At 38.7% G+C, this 17,990-nt stretch overlaps 1 protein-coding gene across 1 annotated transcript; it reads right to left on the bottom strand.

Annotated features, from left to right (window-relative positions):
* Nucleotides 1-7,663: 7,663 nt before the first annotated feature.
* LOC137728698 (cytochrome P450 94A1) lies at nucleotides 7,664-9,632 on the bottom strand. The gene has a single exon (XM_068467438.2). It carries the CDS (start codon nucleotides 9,388-9,390, stop codon nucleotides 7,879-7,881), a length of 1,512 nt encoding a protein of 503 aa, XP_068323539.2. The 5' UTR covers nucleotides 9,391-9,632; the 3' UTR covers nucleotides 7,664-7,878.
* Nucleotides 9,633-17,990: the final 8,358 nt, after the last annotated feature.

Genomic DNA, 17,990 nt, shown 5'->3' on the forward strand with positions numbered 1-17,990 from the left:
ATTTTTAAGTTCGAAAAATTTAGCTTTTAGCTTAAAAATAACTTTTCTACTCTAAACATTCTACTATAAAATTTTAGCCTGGATTATTAAAAAATGAATTTAAGTTATTTTTTTTGTTAAATTAATTTTTTTTTTAAAATAAATATGCAGACTATCGTAAATTAATTTTATGAACATTTTAGTCTAAAAAAATTTTAATTTAGATAAATATTGGGTAGAGTCCATCTCGATTTCTGAGCTAAATTTCGGGAGGAATTTGGCATTGGTTTAGCATTTAGCATTTAGCTCAAAATTTCTCCTTGAATTGGAGTGCTTTTGAGGGAAAATTTTGAAGAGTAATTTGACTTTTAGCCCACTGTTGAAGTTGGTCTAAGAGCTCAAGAAACATGGCTGGCCGATATAACGCCGAAAAATGGAAGGGCTTAAAGGTGTCGGACAATTTGCAGTGGTTGTTGTAGCGCTGCTGATTTGCGGATGATTTGGCAGCAAGATTTGGGGGTTAATTTATAACGTCTGAGTTTGTTTTGTTTAAGCAAATTATCAGACTAATCACTTTTCACTGGAAATTTACAAAAAATTATGGTCTTGGATGAACAGTTTTTACCGTACTTAGAATATACTGCCGGTGGAAGTAGATGAAATGGATTTGCTCTTCCAGGGTATGGTCCTGATAATTAACCCCTAAAGATCCCAAGAAAAGGAAAAAAAAAAAAAAAAAAAAGAAAAAAAAAAAGCCCAATGCTTTGAAGATTGAAGACTAATTTGCACAAGGAGAATAATTAACGCTTATTTTTAGCTATGCTTTTTGGAATTCCATTTTAATTTTATTTTGTTCTTTGTAACTTAAAAGTCATAATTTTACTTTCTGAGACTCAAAATTCGTTCTACTTTGATTTGTTGACTCTCTCTTCTCCCTAAAAATTATAGGTCACCTCCTAAAATATATATGAGACCAACCTAATATGACTATACCACATGTGCAATAAATTTGAATATAAATCTCCATTATGCATTAATGTTTAACAATTAGAGAATATTAAGTTTAAAAAAAATTGAAGAGATGAAAAAAATAAAAAAAGAAATTGATTAGTCTGGCTCACCTAAATCAAACCCACATAAAAAATTAAAAATCCAAGGCAATGTAAAGCGAATTTTGAGTTTCATGGAGCAAAGTGAGATTAAAATCGACTTCAAGAAGGCATGGCTAAAAATAAGCCAATAATTAAGGAGAAATGTATTTCACGGTTTGTTGCTTGAGCAAAGTTGCCCATCTTCTTGCTCACTACTCTTTTACCATCTCCATTGAGGTCTCTTGGTTTGAAGAGCCTCCAAACATTTTACTTGATGTTTTATTTAAAGATTGTAATCCTTAAGTGGCTGGTTTCTTTCTTGGCCAACTTACTTTCTATTATCTCTTTGGCTTTTGAAATATATCTTTGCTTTCAAAAAATTAAAAAAATAAAATATACTGAAGACCTCTTGTTTGGACTCGATTTTACACTATCGGCCCGAGTAATCGAGACCATTGAATGACAAAGTGGTTGAAATAATTTTTAATTATTATTAGAAAATTATGTTGTGATTTTAATCATGACATCTCTTAATAATATATTAAATTATTTAAACCTAATATTTGTCTAAATCCCCATTGATTTGAACATATGGGATATTGGGATACACACGACAATGAAGCAGGCAAGGATGGGATTATGCATGCATACAACTACCAATGGATGAATGTATGTGTGACTTAATGCGGTAGGGTGATAGGCTTGGTGATGTGACAAGCCTAGGTGTTGTTTTTGTTGAAAAGTCATGGATAATCATAAAGGACCCTGAGAGAGAATGGTCTCTTAAAGTGATCAGGTTGTGTTGCAAATAAAATGCAATTTAGTATGCATGCACGGTTGCACCTGAACTAACATGGTGGAGAAAGAGAAGTTTCAGTTGGAATAAGATGCTTTCATTTGGTAAGGTCACGTATGCGGAAATATATATTTATTTTTCCAAGGGAAATTAGGAGATAACCTTTATCGTATCTTAGAGATATTTGACAACCAAGATGATTAGAAACCAGTTCTAAAGTGATGTTTGACAGAGTTTGAGTTGCAAAGGAACTCTACACGATTATCTAGCCGTGCCAAGCAAGTATGTCGGTCCTATAAATATAGATGCAATGGCAACGAAAAAGCGACCTCCAATTCAACACACAACTATCCTGCGCAAACCTCTAAAAAATCTTGAGATTTTTTTTATTTTTTTTTTCCGCCAACATACCTTCAGTTTGGATAAACAGCACTGTGAAGGCAACCGGCAAACATCTTCAGTTTGGATAAATAACACTGTTTCCTTAGAATTAGCCGACCGAGGAGCACTTTCAGTTTGGTTAAACAACACTGCGTCGATGCCGACTGGTTACTTATCCAAGTTTCGGTCAAGAAGGGTTCCCAAATCCTTATTGGAAGATGTCATCTCATTAGCCATCTTGGCGAAGTGAGGTGTTACAGGTTACTACATTCAGCACATTGAAAGCCGAAATATTGAACTTCGCAGAACTAACAATCTTGTCTTCAGTCTCGAGAACCTGAAGGCTTAGACTTGTTCCTTCCTCGGCCACAATCGCAAGATCGAGAAATCAGCAAAGTGCTTAACGCAACATTAACAAATTTTACTCCTCGGCCGAGCTTGGCCGATGAGTTGGCACGCCCCGTATTCAATCGAATGACGTAGTTAGCTCATTAGTTACTCGGCATGCACGCCACGTAGGCTTTGTAATTTTTAGGGTCAACATTTTGGCACGCCTAGTAGGACCGAGTGCTAAAACTACGAAGTTCATATGATATATCAAGATGTCAATCCGGCTCCATTTAGCCGATTGCACGAGCTGCTTGTGCAATTGAAAAGAACCAATGAGGAGAATACACAACGCCTTAAGGAGAATAGAAAATGCCTTGAGGAGGATAAAAAATCGTGGGAAGCGGTGAAAGTTCTTCGTGGTGTGAAAGCTAGGCAAAAATCATTCGCCTACATGTTGAGAATAAAAGCTCTTGTTACCCTACAAGAGCAATGAGTAAACGAAGACAGGGCTCGATTTAATGTCTGGTGAGATGAAGAACATTTTCCTTACGTTTCTGATTACAGATCAATTCCATTTGAAAAATGGTTAAGTCCTAAGGCCGGGGGGCAATTTTTCGCTCTGGCCACAATCAAAAGTCTGTTTCATGAAACTGCCAAGACGGTCGAAGAAACACCTAGGCCACCTGTTGTCTCGATCGAGACTGAAAGCGTGGTAGGCCTAGAAGAAAAAGTTCAAGTTTTTGCGCCAAAAATCAACGATTCATCAAAGGAATGTTCCAATGATGAACAAGACCGATATATGGATTTAGATGAAAAAACCACATCAATTGATATGGTCATTGAAGACATAGGTCTCGCCGAAAAAACTTCGCCTATAGATATGATTATTGGCGATAAAGTTGATATGGAAAAATCCAATTCAGCTAAGTTGTTGGAGTTAAAAGCTGAAATTAATGAAGCAATTATGCCTGGGGGGCATAATAATTGTCCGACACTTTCGGCGGCCGAAAATGAAAAATATTTCACCAAGTCAAAAATATTTGGAGAAAATTCTTTATTCGGCTTAGAGCGAAATCAATTTGAGAATTTTGATATTAAAAGATCTCGACTTGGAATAAAACATCGTTGGCCTCCTCCACTTTATAGTTTGGCCACTTTTGTTTTCTTTTGCTAAAAAAAAAAAAAAAAAAAAAAAAAAATTAAGGGTGAATAAATTATTTTCTTAACCATTCGGCCGTTCAGGCCGACGCCAAGAAAATAGGGGTGTGACACTGCTATTTGTTGTGTGCATTGTGCTTTCAATGGTGCCATGCAAATGAAAATCTAGCATACATGAGCTTTGGTTGAAGTCGGCGTAAATTTGGCATACATGAGCTTTGGTCTAAGTCTGCGTAAATTGAATTTGGTGGTCTGCAGGCAGTAGGAGGGCCAAAAATGTGTGGGATTTCCGGCTAAGCGATTTGTCTACAAACAATCGAGTGCAACAACTAGGGATAAAATCCTCGGTCATTACTCGGCCTCCCAATTTTTCAACTAGTCATGATTACCAAGTTAGAAGTTCTTGTACTCGGCCATAACTTTCCTCAACCTCGGCCCAAATGAATTTTCTTGACCTGAAAGGCCGAGCTGCCAAGATTATTGCTTCTTTGATCATAGCTTTGGTCATCAAGTCGCTGCGGTAGCTTTCCCACAGATGCAGCTTTTCTACCATCACAGATGGGCTGCTGAAGACAAATGGTACCCATCAAATGTTAATAAATAGAATGCATGCACATATGCATGTGCATGAAAAGGACAAGGGGACTGATGGTTGCAGACTTTGTTAATAAAGTGGTTTTCCCATTTTCCTTTAACCAAAAGAAAAGGAAAGTGGGGGATTGGAGGGCTATCAAAAAAAATAAAAAAAATTAAAAATTAAAAATTAAAAAAAAAAATATATATATATATATATATATATATATATATATATATAAGAGTTGGCCAGAAGGTTTTATAGTGGAAGGTGGGTTGTCAAATCCAAGAGTCAGGATATTTAGTAAGCTTCGGCCTTGGATCAGTATATATATACATAGGCAAGCCGAGCTGCCAAGGAAAATTCTTCTCGACCTCGGCCTCAGCCTGTCTTACACTCGACCCTAATTTCTCTCTACCCCTTTCCAAATTCTTCTCAACCTTCTGGAAAAGTTGCCGAGCCTAGTATGAAGTTGTGGCAGTCGAGGAAGGTCGTAATGTTGGCAAAACATACATGTTATTGTTAAGAAACAAAGTTTCTTTTTCGGCGGTACGATGGGATTTTGTTGGTTTCGAACAATTAATTTCCTTAACCATTTGCCTTACGAGCTAAAGCTCAAGGAAATTGGGGGGCAATGTTTGGACCCGATTTTACACTATCGGCCCGAGTAATCGAGACCGTTGAATGACAAAGTGGTTGAAATAATTTTCAATCATTATCAGGAAATAATGTTGTGATTTTAATCATGATATTATCTCTTAATAATATATTAAATTTTTTAAACCTAATATTTGTCTAAATTCCCATTGATTTGAACATATGGGATATTGGGATACGCACGGCAATGAAGCAAGCAAGGATGGGATTATGCATGCATACAACTACAAATTGATGAATGTATGTGTGACTTAATGCGACAGGGTGATAGGCTTGGTGATGTGACAAGCCTAGGTGTTGTTTTTGTTGAAAAGTCATGGATAATCATAAAGGATCCTGAGATTTTGTCAGATGGGTTTTGATAGAGAATGGTCTCTTAAAATGATCAGGTTGTGTTGTAGATAAAATGCAATTTAGTATGCATGCCCAGTTCCACTTGGACTAACACGGTGGAAAAAGAGAAGTTTCAGTTGGAATAGGATGCTTTCATTTGGTGAGGTAACGTATGCGGAAATATATATTTATTTTTCCAAGGGAAATTAGGAGAAAGCCTTTATCATATCCTAGAGATATTTGATAGCCAAGATGATTAGACACCAGTTATGAATTGATTTTTGACAGAGTTTGAGTTGCAAGGGGACTTTACACGATTATCTAGTCGTGCCAACTACGTCGGTCCTATAAATACAGATGCAATGGCAACGGAAAAGCGACCTCCAATTCAACACACAACTGCCTTGCGCAAACATCTTGAGATTTTTTTTATTTTCTTTTTCCACCAACACACCTTCAGTTTGGATAAACAACACTGTGAAGGCAACTGGTGAGTATCTTCAGTTTGGATAAACAATACTGTTACCGTAGAATTAGCCAATCGAGGAGCACCTTCAGTTTGGTTAAACAACACTGCGTCGAGGCCGACTAGTTACCTATCCAAGTCTCGGTCAAGAAGGGTTCCCGAATCCTTATTGGCAGAAGTCATCTCATTAGCTATCTTGGCGAAGTGAGGTATTGCAGGTGACTACATTCGGCACATTGAAAGCCAAATTTGATATTGAACTTCGCAGAACTAGCAGCCTTGTCTTTGAGCTCAAGAACCCGAATGGTCGAAACTTGTTCCTTTCTCGGTTGCAATCGCAAGATCAAGAAGTCAGCAAAGCGCTCAATGCAACATCAACAAATTTTACTTCTCGGCCGATGAGTTGGCACGCCCCTCATTCAACCGAAAGATGTAGTTAGCTCATTAGTTACTCGGCCTACGCACCACATAGGCTTTGTAATTTTTAGGGTTAACACTTCTAATAAAAATGAAAAATAAAAGAAATAATTTCAACACACTCCTTTCTCTCTCTCTCTCTCTCTCTACACTTCTTTTTTATTTCGAGAGATTTTTTAATGTGCTCGAAATACGGCATGAAACACCATATGTCATTAGAGCATCTCCAATGGAGATGTCAAATTGTCCAAATCAGCAATAACAGTAACAAAAGACAGCATTAATGTTTTCCAATTGAGAAGCCAAATCTGATGTGGCATGATATGGATTAACATCTCTCTCTTTTGCTGCCAAATTTGATAGCACCTTTAGATTTTTTTAATTAATTATTAAATGCTTTTTATTAATTTTTTTATTGATTTAAAGCATGATCCTTTTGTTTCTTTTCATTCCCAATGCAAAGAAAATACATATGAGTTAGTATTTTATGTTTAAAATTTGACATATCGGTTGGAGAGTAAAAGTTTAAAAGATGCTAAAGTGTCATGTAAGAGCATTTCTAAAGGAGATGTCAAAAGATAAATGTCAAATGTTAATTTGATGGCTGATGTGACAATGTCAGATTTTCTCTTTTTCCAACCGATATGTTTATTTGTTATAAATGATATTTGTATGATCTATTTGAAAAAGAAATCAATTAAAATACATTTTTCAAGATCTACAATTGATGCATTAATAGGACCCACATAATAAAATAATTTAAAAAATTAACATCACTTTTTCTCATATGTCAAATTTGACATATGAAAACTCATATGTCAATCCACATATCAGTTGGAGCTCACTCCTACCTTCAAATTTGATTACATGGAATTCCACCTAGGATTTGACATTGGAGATAGTCTAAGCCTTCAAATTTAAATTTTAGGTTTAAAATTTGACATCTCCTTTGGAGATGGTCTTATACAATTGGAAGAACATTTCAAAAAAAAGTTTTACTTCAATTATATAATAACATGTGGTGTTCCACTCTATGTTCCGAGCACACTGAAAACTTTCTCTTCTATTTGGCGGGTTGTAGTCTTTATTGCATGAATACTTATGACAAGCTTCGACTTAAATTACATACGCACTCTTTACAATACACACACAATACGCAGTGTTCTAAAAATCTCCGCTTAGCGCTGCCTAGACCCCACCTAGGGGTTAGGCAGCTGACCATTACCCCGATTAATGCCTTGGCGTTTGAAAATTAAAAAAAGAGCGCCTAGACCTGCTGAGGCGCCCGCCTAAACCACCTAGGCACCCGTCTAAACCTGCCTAGGTTGCATCTCACTTAGATAGAAAATAGATAACTTTCATTTTGCATTTTATATTTTTAGTAAATTGTAAGAGAATTGTTGAATATTTAAAAGAATACACATTATATGATTGTTCTCCATGTTTTCATTATGTTCTAATACTACATAATATATATGACATTTATTTTATAATTTATGATTAAATTATATATATTTTAAGTATAAACTGACATTTATTACACGAAATATAATAGATTCAGTTAAATCTATCTCATCCGTCTAGGTCCTATTTAGCCGCTTAAACGCTATACGTTAGGCCCAACCCGCCATCCGATTAACCCCTAGCGTCTTTCTGAAGATTGGCAATACGTACTCATTACAATACACATGCATACTTAAGCCCTCTCCAAAACGGCGACCGGAAGGCCGCCTTTCATCTTCGCGGTGAGGTAGGACAACAGCTCCGGCTGTGCCCCGCCCTCCCTCTCCCGCGGGACCACCTTAAACCTCTTCAAAACCGCGCTCACCACTCTCTTCATCTGCAAAAACGCCATCTCCTTCCCCAAACAAATCCTGGGCCCCGCCTGAAAAACCGGATAGCTATACGTGTCCCTCCCAACAAACTTCCACTTGTGGGCCCCTCTCTCCTCTCTCTCCAGCCACCTCTCCGGCCTGTACTCCGCCCAGTCCGCCCCCCAGAGCTCCTCCATGCGCCCCATCGCGTACACGTGGTACATCACACTCATCCCCTTCTTCACCTTCGTGCCGTCCGGCAAAACGTCGTCGTTTGCCGCTTGTTTGCTGTCGGTGGGAACCGGCGGGTACAGCCTCATGCTCTCGCACAGCGCCGCGTGGGTGTACACCATCTCCTTCACCTCGTCGTAACCTTTTCCCGCTGCCGACTCAGACGACGCAGCTTCGTTGATCTCCCTCAAGATCTCGTTTTCCACACGTGGGTTCTGCGAGAGAAGCCAGAAGAACCAGGTTAGAGCCGCCGACGTGGTGTCCCGGCCTGCGAGGATGAAGCTGATGACGATGTCAGTGACGAACTTTTCGTCGGTGTGGCCAGAGCTCAAGAACCGGGAGAGCAGATCTACAGATTGCAACGCCTTCGCCTCGCTCAGATCCCGCTTCTTTTCTCTGACAATGGTTTTCGCGAACTCGCGGACTTCCGATACGACGGCACGGAGGCGCTTTTCGGACCCGATTCCGAGAGCCCGTTTGAGTTTCCATACTGGGTGCGGCAATCTGAACCTGTCGCTGCTGATTTGCAAGGCTTCGTCGAAAGCCACTGCGAATTTGGCTTCGGGCAGATAGGGCAGGAGGTAATCCGGGTCGTACCCGAAAGCAATTCGACAGATGTTGTCGAAACCGAAGCGCTGAAGAATGTCTTGGAAGTCCAGGACTGAACTGCTGGCGGCGGAGGCGGAGAGAATTGGAATAAGGCGGTTCGAGAGCTCGGTGTCGACCACCTGTTCGACAAATTTACGCAGAGACTTGGTGTTGAACTCGTGGCTGGAGACTTGGCGCTGGAACTTCCAGTTATCTCCATCAGCGTTGAAAATGCCGTCGCCGAGGAGCTCGGCGAGGGTGGTGCGGAAGGTCTCGCCTTTTTGGTAGTTGGGGAAGTTGGTCTTCAGGATGTGCTGGACAACGGTGGGATTGGCGGTGACGACGAAGCGGCGGCCGAGAGAGTGGTGGAGAGTGAAGGTGTTTGATGGGGAGGTGCGGAGGAGGTCGGTGAACCACGGCAGTCTGCGGCGGTGGTTCTTATAGAGAGATGGGAATGTGCCGATTATTGGGTATGATTTGGGGAGCTTGCTTGTTTTGGGGTTCGGGTCCGATGAAAACCTGAAGAGGATGGGAAGGAGGAGGAGGAAGGCGAAGGTTAAGAGCTCAAGAAACATGGCTGGCCGATATAACGCAGAAAAATGAAAGGGTTTAAAGGTGTCGGACGATTTGCAGTGGTTGTTGTAGTGAGGCTGATTTGCGGATGATTTGGCAGCAAGATTTGGGGGTTAATTTATAATGTCTGAGTTTGTTCTGTTTAAGCAAATTATCAGACTAATCACTTTTCACTGGAAATTTACAAAAAAAATATGGTCTTGTATGAACAGTTTTTAGTGTACTTTTCAATGAGTCAAGTCTATGGCGCGCATAAATCGTTCACAATTAAATGACAATCGATAGTGATATTAGTACGTAAGCGAGGTTGTCAGAGCAGCCGCAGGTACATGGATGGTGGGTCTTGGATTTAAAATAAAGGAAAGAAAATTTTGGAGAAACACCATCACCCATGGTCGTTGTTGACCTCGAGAGAATATTCTGCTCTCACTTGGGTGGGTTTTACCGGAGATAATGAAGGAGTGCAGATGTGTGCTAGCTTTTTGATGTAAAAATACTAATGTTTATTTCCTTTTTCTAATTTATTTAAGGACAAACTTAGAAGTTTAGTGGAAAATATTTAATCAACTTTTTTCCAGGCAGATTGATCTTAAACTTTGGATAAGATCTGAAATGACGTCTATTTGCAAACAGAATGAAACACGGTAACCACATTCTCTGGTCTTTCCTGTTTATTTGCCCTCACAGCGCATTCCTTGTCCCCTTCTTACACTATTTCTTCAATATTAAGACCACGATGACCAAAATCGTTTTCTAACCTAATTGTCGCATTATATTTGGGTCAATAGCTCTTACCAAAAATTCCAACACCAAAGTACCCAAATCGGAAAAAGAAAAATACTAATTACTCTTATCTCCGCAATTTGTCCATAATATGGGTTAAATTATGCAATTTATTTAAGTGGTGGACCTAGAACATGGAAGACGACGTAAGCAAAACTGTCACCCAAAAAGACAATGAATGGTGCATGTACGAAGGCTTCAAGGGTAAATCTACGGGCACGGCAGAATGGTCTTGTTGAAAGCCAAGATCCAAGGGTCCCAGCCCTAGGACGACACTATTTCAGGCCTTCCCGGAAGTGGGAAGTGGATGGAAATCAGAGGAAATCCAACTTCAATGTTTATGTGCATTCACACCCCACAAAAGCTTTGTTCATACTACTCGTATCGATTCGTTAGTTTGATTGTTATTCACTATCATATAACGACACATTACCAGATTAACTAGATCGTCTAATTATTTACTATCGTATATCGGCATAGTTATCAATTATTAATACATTGTTGATATTATTGATATTATCAATTTGTTATTCAAATTTGACGTGATAAGTAATTGATAATGTGACATCCATTTTGTTAGTTGACTCTGCTTTTGACCTAAGCATTTCTCCCATGAAACAAGCGTATATGTGTCAACTCTTTCTCTGGGCTCGGAAGGGGTAGATAACCGTGACTTATCACTAGTTGCTTCTATTTTTCTAACTCTCTCATCGGATGAGGCGTTACATGATGAGATAGACAAAGAGGATTGACATTTGCCAAGTTTTTCTCCCGTGAAACAACTCAATCCTCCCTCTATATCTCTCCTCAAGTGAAGCAGTACATGATCACGTGAACCGCTACATGACCAGGGAGGCAAATAGACATGATGCACACACACAACAGGTAAAGTTACTCCATTGCATCCTAGTTGGTGTTAAATGATGAGTTAGTTAGAAAGACATGTTGTCCACGCTCGGCATGTAAGTTTGTGGGAGGATAAAATTCGGTTTCGATTCATGGGCCAATACCAATCACCCAGAGGTGGTGTTGTGCAAGATAAACTGGGAGGAAAACACATAAGGAATATACAGATACACGTGTCTAGATAATTGCCTCCACTATGGAGGACCATTAAGGAAGTGGGAAAGGAAGTAACTGCCTCCACTAAGGAGGACCATTGAGGAAGTGGGAAAGGAAGACATGACGTGGTACTTGTTCCCGAAGCATGTAGTCATATTACAAAGGACCACTAAGGAAGTGGGAGAGGAAGAGAGGTCGTGGTACTTGTTCTCTAAGCATGCAATCCTATAAATATGGAGAAGGGCCAAAGAACAAGGTACGCCATCAGAACCCTTGAAAAACCAGAGAATAGAAAATCAATCGACTGACTTGAGCGTCGGAGTATCTCTTGCAAGTACACCGCCTAGACAAGCTGCGGGGAAGGACTATTTGGGGACTCCTCTAATGAAAGATTCGGTGAACGTGAGGATTACGGTCAGCAAATCTAAGGAGGTATTTCTTCCCATAAGAAATTTCGCTCTAATAGTTGGCGCCGTCTATGGGAACACGAAACAAAATCAAGCTACAAATATGACTGGATCCACATAAGAAGTTCCAAATCCCTTCGGAGATGCAGGGACTTGATCAGTGCATGCGAGGTCTCAATCCCAAAATAGTGAACTCAGTCTTGCCATGGAACAATTTAGAAGGCTAATGAGGGAATTGCATGAAACAAAAAAGACAGTAGATGAGGCGTTGAAAAAGGCTGAAACGAGAAATGTAGTGGAAGATGTGACCGGCACCAAGAGACAGCGTGTAGAAGAGGAAGATAAGGAGGGAAACTCTAGTAGTATGCCATCCAGCAATCGTGTTGAGATGACAAAAAGTCGGGGCAAAGAGGATCACAAGGGAAAAGGATTGAAAAAGGTAAATGATGTTGATTTGTGAGAACAAATTGAGAAGATTGTGAAGGGATATAATCCACAAACCCCGATAGAACTTGCCTTAAAAGCGACCAGAGGGATCCATAAATCGCCGTTCACAAAAGACATCCTGAAAGCTAAAAAACCTACCAAGTTTACCCAACCAAAGTTCAGGTTGTTTGAAGGCATGGCTGATCTCGTCGAGCACATTTACCACTTCCAACAATAGATGACGCTTGAAGGAGACGATGATGCCCTCCTATGCAAGTTGTTCCCCTCAAGTCTTTCGGGATCATCTTTAACTTGGTTTAGATAACTGAAACCAATGTTTATTGGAAGTTTCACGGAACTTTATAAAGCATTCATATCTTAATATGTTTGCAATTGGAGGCCAAGAAAAGATGTTACGATCTTGTTCAGCACCAAACAAAATGTTGGTGAAAGCTTCAAAAGCTACATGACTAGGTTTATGGAAAAGTTGTCCACCTTAGAAGAATATGATTCTTACACAGCGTCTTTGGTATTCTGAGAAGAGGTGTTGCCTGAAACGAAGATGCGTAGGTCATTAATCGAAACTCCACGACTGGACATGAGGGAGGTGATGGCCCGAGCTGATGGAATCATCAGACCGAAGGAAGAGGAACTTATCTGGTCAAAGCGGGCCACAACCATTATTGCAGCATCTCCAGCGGGCACTTTCGTGCCTATTCAAGGTAGGTGAATGGGTATTAAGAAAGGTTATGGAAAACACAAAAGATTTGAATGAAATGAAGCTTAGATGCATATGGTAAGGACTATATGAGGTGACCAAAACCTTCAGAAATGGAGCTTATAAACTCAGGCACGTTGAAACAAGTCAATATATGCCGCGCCCATGGAACGTAATTCATTTGAGAAAGTACCACATTTGCTTTTCATGTTTATGTTTTCCGTATTTAAATTTCTGTTTCCAACAATGTTGAAAAGTAAATCCCTTCTTGTCTTCCTTGCATGTCAAAGGGTGTATCCCTAGATGTCTGTTGACATCTCCTTATTGTATGATAAATAAAGTAGCACTTCATTCGAATCTTCGACTAAAGTCTAAAGCTGGATAACATAAACCATGGATTGAGGATCGAATCGAGATCAAAAACATAAGATCGATTGGGAAAAGAAAACCCAAGACCGGATAGGCGGAGACCCAATCAAGATCAAGAATCTAAGATCAAGTGGGAAAAGAAAACCCAAGATCGAATGGGCAAAGACCTAATCAAGATCGAAAATATAAGATCGAGTGGGAAAAGAAAACCCAAGATCGAATAGGCAAAGGCCCAATCAAGATCGAAAATCTAAGATCGAGTGGGAAAAGAAATCCCAAGATCGAATAGGCAAAGGCCCAATCAAGATCGAATAGGTAAAGAACTAATTAAGAGTAGAATCCAAGGATTAAACTGTTTTTGAGATCGATAACGAGATGAAATCTGATTTTCCTCCTCGAACACGTCATGTGTTTGCAGAGGAAAATAAAGCATTACATGTGCAAAAGTAAAAGCTCAAGCAGTGGGACATTGTTTTTCCAGCTCGTAAAAGGGAACATCTTTTATTTAAAAGAGGAAAACCTTTTGGATATTGGATACATAGTGCGATAAAAGATAAGAATGAAAGAAGAAATAAACCTATGGGTAGAAGGTGAAAACAAGGACAACATCACTACTAGATATTCTAATAGTGGTTGGACCTAAGGGCCAAACTTATTACAAGCAAAATGACATCTAGTCTAACGGAATGAGGAGACTATCCCAGTTTATGGGGGGAAAGGTCGCTTTAGCCTTGGAGCGGAAATAGTGAATGCCTTGTTTAAAACCATCATGTATGACATCTGAGTGAGCAGCGGACACGGCACAATTAGCAGCCATCAACTCCCCCTTGAGAGGATCCACCTGGTGTTCAACGCGTTGCAAGTATCCCTTTAAAGTTTCACGCTCGTCCAATGACAAGGAGTAGTCAAAACACAGGGGGCAACATGGGTGGAGAGGGGAAGGTGCACGAGAATGACCCGCTTCATCTCTTACATAAGGGATGAGAGAATGAGCAACAAAGTCAGGAGCTCGAGTTGTGTAACTCCTTTTTGGATAATTCAGCCTTGGAGAGATCCTTCCATCGACAACGGAATCTAGAGCCTATTTTTCACTCGACCTTGTTCGAGACCGGTACGTGGATTCACGAAAAATGTTAGGAACTTCAAAAGAGTGAAAGGCCCTCATTGGCGAATGAGAAAAGGAATTAGAGCATAGCTCGATAACATTCCTAGAATCCCTGGAACCCTTCCGAGAGCTTCCCTTTTTGGGAACATCAACACAAAGCCAAAGGTTGAGCTTCACTATTTGATTGTTAGCCATGAAACCCAGGTACTACCTACTTGCTTTCAAACACCTCTTTATATAAAGACGTTTCGAGGTTGCTAGAAACAAGAATTCAAAATCTAGGATGATCGTATCTTATTGTGATATGTTAATCTCTCGTTTGAAAACTCAAATTTAAGGATAAAGGATATTGATCTCATTTGGTTAAAACTGAAAATCAAAAGGAACGGCTAGGAAGGGTTGGGAAACAGAAGGGCGAAGGCCCAACTTGCGAACGACAATTACACTAAGATACAAGCAAATATAATAAGTAAAATATGATGACATAAATACAAACACAAATGGGGTTATAGCCCATAAGAACAAATCACAAACATAAATGGGGTTTTAGCCTATGAGAACAGATTACGCGATGACATGAGCTACTGAGCGCCAAAACGAAGGCTTATATATAGACATATAAAAGATTGGATTGGGCGTTTGTCATAATCTGATTATTATGAACGCAGTACACACCAAAATATTGGTAGAAACCATTCACAACCAGACAAAGCACACTATGTACAGGTGGGCAAACTAAGCTTTGGAGCCACTATATATATATATATATATATATATATATAAACTGCAAGTTAAATTCATAATCGCTCTTTCAATTTATAGTTTAACGTCCTCATAATTGTTTGTTTAAACTCTCCAACCAAACAGTAAGACGTGGTCCAAATAATAAGTCCTAGGTAGAGGTATGAGCGGAGCGCATGAGCGAGGAAAGGGTTTAGCGAATACGCGAGGAAGGTGAATGAGTATAAGTTTTCTGTATTTTGTTTGCTTGATTTGTGAATTCTATGAGTAGATTATTCAGATCTAATTCAATGGCCAACACTAGCTCTAGATCCAGTTTAGGTGGAATACCTGATATTGTTAATGAAGAACAAAAACTTGATTTTCAAACTGATGATAGTATAGACTTTGGAGATTAGAACATCCCCAAGGTTTCAAGTAAAAGCATTTACAATAAGAAATGGTCAGTAGCCTTATTTAGAAGTGAACATCATGTTAAAACGGTTGAAAAAGCATATGCTCTTAGCAAAGAACATGAAACTTGTCAGTTGTTTTCTCCGGAACAAATTAAATCTCATAGGAAAGATGGTCATAACTATATCCACATTGGCTTAGTTCAAATAGCCGTAAAACCTTTAACACGTATAGGCCTTAACACCTCTATTTTGTTGTGTCTCTGAGATGCTAGATTCACTAACTTCAGTAATAACATACTTGGAATGATCGAGTCAAGTCTTTATAATGGACCTATCCATCTTGATTGTTTTCCTGATCTCACCATAAGCCTTTCAGACCCTCACATGCTGAAAGCACTTACTCTCAGCATCAAAACTTCAAGGTATCAAGTCCTTAAAGGCACACAACCTTTGGCCTTAATTTACAGATTATCCTACAAAGTCACTGGCACAAACATGAATTTTCAAGCTTTAACCAAGAGTCCTAGAGACCATACACTTTTAATGCAAACTAACCAAGAAAATGCAAACATTAAAGTTCCCAGAACCATTAGTTGGTCAGATATCAGTCTACCTTTAGATTGGTGTTTGATTAATGAAAGTAAACCAGTAGCTATCCAAAATAGCCTAGTTAATTTAGACAACATAGAACAATACTTTGATGGAACTGTTAACATCAATTTTGATCATCCAGCCAGAAAATCTTGTGAGTTTCCCTAGTCACAAAGATCATTTGCTCATAGTAGAAATTCTTTTTCTGGATCCATACCAACCGATAGGATGGGTCAAGATCAAGAGTTAATCAATTCAATAGCCAATAGGAAATTAAAAGTCGTAGCCTCCAGTTCATCAGTAACCCAGAAGAATTAATTAATGATTTAATTGATATCAAATTAAAAACAGTAGAAACAACCTCTTAGGTCACACATCCAGTTTACCAACCCCAAACCCAAGATCAAGGAGAACAATCTTCTCCAACATAATCTGATTTTGACGCTTGTCAGATTCATCATCAACTTTTAGTTTTGAACAAACCTTTTAAACCTGATAGGAAAAAGCTCAATGCTAATATTGAAGCTGAAGAAAATATTCCAAGAAGGAATATTTTTAGAAATAAATATACAACAAAAGAAAAATTAGAAATTTATAAAAAAATGGAAAGAATTTATGCAAACACACAAGCTTGAAGTGTTTTTCTTCGATTCTATTGAAAATTATTACGAGTCTGAAAAAAAAAATAGAAGTAATAACTAAAGAAAATTGGCTTAAGGAAGATAAGACAATAGTCTCCTCTAGTCATCCTCCACAAGAAAAGATTTTAATCACTATTGCTAATACGCAAATCCCAGCAGCTCCTTTTAAACTTCTCAAGGAAGATGCAGGTGTAAAACCAGTCATTGAACAAAACAATTTTACTACCCAGAGTCTCCACACCATTGGAAAACAGTTAGATAAAATTGAAACAAAAATAGATAAACTTTCTCAGCCAAAGTCGTTAATTAGGGAGAAGCCCCTGGTTAACTTCCCAGAATCTTCTTCAAAGGCAATAACTTTAAAAACAATTTCGACAAGTCAAAAAATTGACCAAATGTTATCAGAATTAAAACAAGAAAAGACAATTCATGTCTTACAACATCCCAATGATTCTTCATCAGGAATCTCTCCAACCTCCTCTGAGTCAGAAGATGATTCAGATTCCATACGAAAAGTTGAACAAGCTTTTCAAAACCTTGAACTCAAAAGGATTACCAATAAAAGAGTCAATCCTACATCCCTCACCAAAAATTGGTATCTTAGGCCAATACCTCCAGATATCCAGTTTGAAGAAAGAAATATCCAAAATCAATTCTTAGTCTCTTTTGATAAACTCTATGAATGGAATATAGATGGTTTGTCAGAACAAGAACTTCTAAACAAACTCAACATATCTTCATGGTTGCTAATAGTTATATTACCTATCATAATCTCATCCAAACACAAGTTGTCGACCTTTTGGTCACTGGATTTGCAGGAATGCTCCATTCCTGGTGGGAAAAACATATCACTGAACAATCCAGAAATGAAATAAAAAACGCTGTTAAAAAAGATGAAGAAGGAATACCAATCTTTGACGAGCAAATTGGACAAGGAGTCCCAAATGCAGTCAATACATTACTCTTCACAATAATAGAACATTTCATAGGAACACTTAGTAATGTTACTTCCAAAATCCATGATCAACTCAGCAATCTGAGATGTCCAACTCTAAGCGATTAGAGATGGTATAAAGATGTGTTCATGTCTAGAGTCATGCTCAGAGAAGATAGTAATCAGCCCTTTTGGAAGGAAAAATTTATAAACGGATTACCAAATCTTTTTACACACAAAATTAGAAGTGTCTTAGTTAACGAAGAGGTGTCATACCGTATAATACCCTTACTTATAGAAATATAATTAATATTATCCAGAAGGAAGGATTAAAAATGTGTGAACAATACGGATTACCTCCTATTGCTCCCTTCAACAAAAAGAAAAAAATTTCATGTTTGTCATAAGTACTCCAACAAGTACTCAGGTA

This window comes from Pyrus communis, chromosome 10 (genome assembly GCF_041283825.1).
Source record: "Pyrus communis isolate YQ-2024b chromosome 10, ASM4128382v1, whole genome shotgun sequence".
Classification (NCBI taxonomy): domain Eukaryota; kingdom Viridiplantae; phylum Streptophyta; class Magnoliopsida; order Rosales; family Rosaceae; genus Pyrus; species Pyrus communis.